This window comes from Buceros rhinoceros, unplaced genomic scaffold (assembly GCF_000710305.1).
Source record: "Buceros rhinoceros silvestris isolate BGI_N320 unplaced genomic scaffold, ASM71030v1 scaffold38528, whole genome shotgun sequence".
NCBI classification, from domain to species: Eukaryota; Metazoa; Chordata; class Aves; order Bucerotiformes; family Bucerotidae; genus Buceros; species Buceros rhinoceros.
The window spans coordinates 1-3,585 of NW_010428241.1; the positions used below are offsets into that span (position 1 = coordinate 1).

A 3,585-nucleotide genomic window follows, 5' to 3' on the forward strand; every position below is an offset into this window, starting at 1 on the left:
GTTTGTTTTGTTTTTCTCTCCTTCACGTCGTTTTCCTCCCTGGAGGCCTCCCGATGAATTAAAATGGTGCTGAGGCTCGAGGGGAGCTGGTCGCTGCTGGTGGGGAAGAGGTTCCTCAGCCTCTCGGAGGAGGACGACAGGCCGTGGGACACCAGTCGCATCTCGGAATGGCCCTGGAAGTCGGGCAAGATCCGGGCGGTTTCACACACGGACATATCCAAACAAGACCTCAAGGTAACCGGGAGCTTTTGAAGAGACCTTCTGAAACGGGAGTGCTTGCCCTGGGACCTGGAAACTTTGTGTCTCTGTGTGTGTGTGTTCATATATATATATGCTGTCGTGGTCCACTTGCCCACTTCCAAAAGTGCACATCTGGCTGAAGTCCCCGCTGTGCTTGTCCTAATGCTGTAAATTATCTCAGGCTAATTCTAAATATGCTTTCTTCCACTGGCATTTTGAACACCTCGGGTTTTTATTGCACCCACTCTGCCTAGATTTTATTTCTGAGTATTTCCTAAATGTAACTTAAGATCTTGTCAGTTGTTTACGATTTATTTTTTCTCCTGGAGATGAAAGCCGACACGTTCTTGTATTGTTGGGATTGGTGACTTTTCCTTCCTGCTCTTTGAAGTAGCTGGTAACAAACAAATCCTTCAACTCTCTTGTAAGACGTATCAAATTTGTCTATGGTCTTGGAGGTTTCTTGGGCTCTTCTTGCATGGTGACTATTTCTTGGTAATGATTACCAACATGAGTTTTGAACACACAATGAATCACTGCAAGCTCAGTGTGCTTTTCGGGTGGAAGTCAAATGACTTTCACAGCTTGACTGAAGCTCTGAAGGGACTATTTGGCAACGATAGTACAACTATTCCACCATGTCTGGGTAATTCCTATAGCACGGAAAAGTTCTCTCCAAGGACAGGACTTCATCATAGTCAAGCATCTTGTTACGTGCTCCTCTTGTTTCTGGGAGGGAAGGGACTTCCATGGTGGGCTGTGCTATGACAGGTGCCGAAACTGTTTCCTTGCCTTGTTTTGATTGGAAGAACTTTGTAACCTCTGCTTGACTGAAGAAGTAGCTGCTCCTTGTGAAACAAAAAGCAACGGGATGTGTTTCTTACCTCTTCTTCGAAAGTGTAAACTTTGTTACGAGGAGTCCCACATTGTCAGAGGGCGAGCTTCTTGTTGCGGCTCTACGGCAGGGGTGGAGCTTTGTCCATCTTTGGCCGGCGGGGCTGTGCCCATGCCGTACTTGGGGTGAGGAGGAGGATGTTGATGCTGCAGAAAGCTCATAAGGGCCTTCTCTGGGACTTAAAGGGAGAAGCAGCAGGTGCAGCTGGGGGCTTTACTGTGAGCCCTGTAACTGGTTATGGTTCTGCCAGAAGCGATTAACTTAATGCATTCTCCAGCACAAGTGTCAAAGAAGTTACAAAGTAGACAATCGAGGCACAGAGAGCTTTTGTGCCAAGACCCTGGCCCTCTCCTTTCCTCCCTCCCAGCTCTGGAAGAGATAACGTATACCTAGACCCCAAATAGTAATGGATTGGGGGAGAAAAATGTCTCTAAAGGAGGAGAAATTTTTAATCTTTCAAATTTTGCTTTTTGTATAGCGTTAGGAACAAACTACAGAGCACGAGGACTCTCAACTACTTTTGAAAGTCTTTTCTTGACTGTATTTTCCTGTTTGTGCGGTGTTGGTGCTATAGACAAAACAAGCTGTTCTGGTACTTGGATTATTTGCTTATCTCTTCCAGTGTTTCCCTGCACTTCAAAACGACTCAATCCGTTTCTGCACCCATGAGCGTGAGGGCTCCTGTCTGCGGTAGCGCTGGGGCGTGCGTGCTTTTACTTGCCTTTCCCCTTGGAGGGAAGCTCAACACAAGGGAACGTTGCTGCGATTTGCTTGGCTGAGGTTTTGCTGCTGTCAGGGTGGATTAGTTACGTGTATTTAGACTGCATTGTGCTGTTTTATGGGAAGAGGGAGCGGTTTTTCTGGGAGTAGCGTTCTCTACCGAGATACCCCAATTCCTGTATTCGCACACAGTGGTGTTCGTGGTCTTTCCCGGTCCTTTGCTGATCTCCCAGTGTTGCCTGTGGAAGAAGGGTGATGCCATCCCAAAGAAATTGCTCGAGCCACATTTTTGCCATGAAGCGACAACTGCTTTTCTTTTGAAAGTTTGTATAGATACTTCAGAGGTGTGTAGAGATAAATACCAGCAAATTACCTTCACTGGCCTCCTGTCATTCATGCTTTCAATAAACTGACTGCAGTTGTTCTTGGGACTTTTAAAATATTTCTGGAAAAACAACTCACTTATTCTGGTACTCCAGAGCTTGTGGAAAATGCATGTGCCCCTACTATATACAGCCCTTTAGAGTTTGGGCTTGTTCTTTTTCTGATATTTTTCCTTGTAAACAGCAGTGGCAGGGTTAACACGTTTAGCTGTCCCTTGGCAGCAGAGGACTTTTTGATATGGGCAAGTTGTAGAGTTCAACAGGAATATTAAAAGTTTTATGTGACAGTAACAGTGACAAACCAGTTAACATTGGCATTATAAAATACTAGGTCAGCCTGGGATGCCTTGGTGATTGCTTGATTGTGTGGTAGAAACTGTGTTTGTGTTACAGGTACTTATAATGAATATTTTTCGGGGGAGGAAATAGGTGTTTGTTTATCCTTTTTGAAGTTGTATGTGTCTGAATTTTATAGTTACTCCTTCACTTTGTCTCCTTTCTGTAGATTTGTGTAGAATTTGATGATGAGTCATGGGAGAAGAGAAGATGGATAGAAATCTACAACCATAAAATGAAAGCGTTCCTGGTGGAGCAAAAGCTGGTACTGGCTGAAAGAAAGTCTCCAGGCAGTTCTGTGTCTTCTGTCCAGTGGCCTGCAATGGCAAGTACACGCTTGGCCTAACTCGCTTTGGTTCTGCAGTCCCATCTTCCAAGGACAGTGCTGTTACAAGGGTGAATTGCTCAAGTACAGCTTCTCTCGTGTACTCTTAGTGTGACCTGAAGGAGGACCAAGTCTCTTGTACAGCTAGGGCTAGGCAGAGCTTATTAAGCATTTGAAGTGGATACGTTGTGCCTGGAGAAACAGGAATTTATTTTTATGACTCTGCTTCCCTCCCAAACCACTGTTCTGTACAATGTTAATTCCTCTCCCTCTAGTCTCATGTTTCTTCCTTCATTCTCGAGACTGCAGTTAAGAATAGAAAGAAAAAGGGTAAATAATAGGTTTCTAAGGATAGTCTCTTTTTTTTATCCTAAACTGTTGTTTTACTCTGCCTCAAGTGCTGTTAATTCTCCAGTGATTCTTGGTCTGAGACAAAAATAATTTGAATGACTCTTAGGTGATGGCTGCCTGGCACAGATGATTTGTGAGACCTGCATCTTGTGCATATAAACCCCTGAGCTGCGCTGTACAAGCCAGAAAACTGAACTTTCTGCAGCTGCCAGGCATGGTTGGCTGGGCAGATTACCCAGCAGAGGAGAACAGGGAACACCTCTTAGTGCAGAGTTTGACTGGAGCACTCTGGATATTGCTGCTCATAAAAGCAGTTGTGAAACCCATGAAGATGT

At 44.9% G+C, this 3,585-nt stretch overlaps 1 protein-coding gene across 1 annotated transcript in view; it reads left to right on the forward strand.

Annotated features, from left to right (window-relative positions):
- Positions 1-41: 41 nt before the first annotated feature.
- Positions 42-3,585, forward strand: part of LOC104498773 (lysine-specific demethylase 3A-like) — a gene marked incomplete at its 3' end in the record, with an annotated part of 23,590 nt that continues 20,046 nt past the window's right edge. Inside the window, exons 1-2 of the mRNA XM_010142191.1 lie at positions 42-234; positions 2,744-2,899. Coding sequence (XP_010140493.1) covers positions 64-234; positions 2,744-2,899 — 327 coding nt within the window. The remainder of the gene's footprint in view (positions 235-2,743; positions 2,900-3,585) is intronic.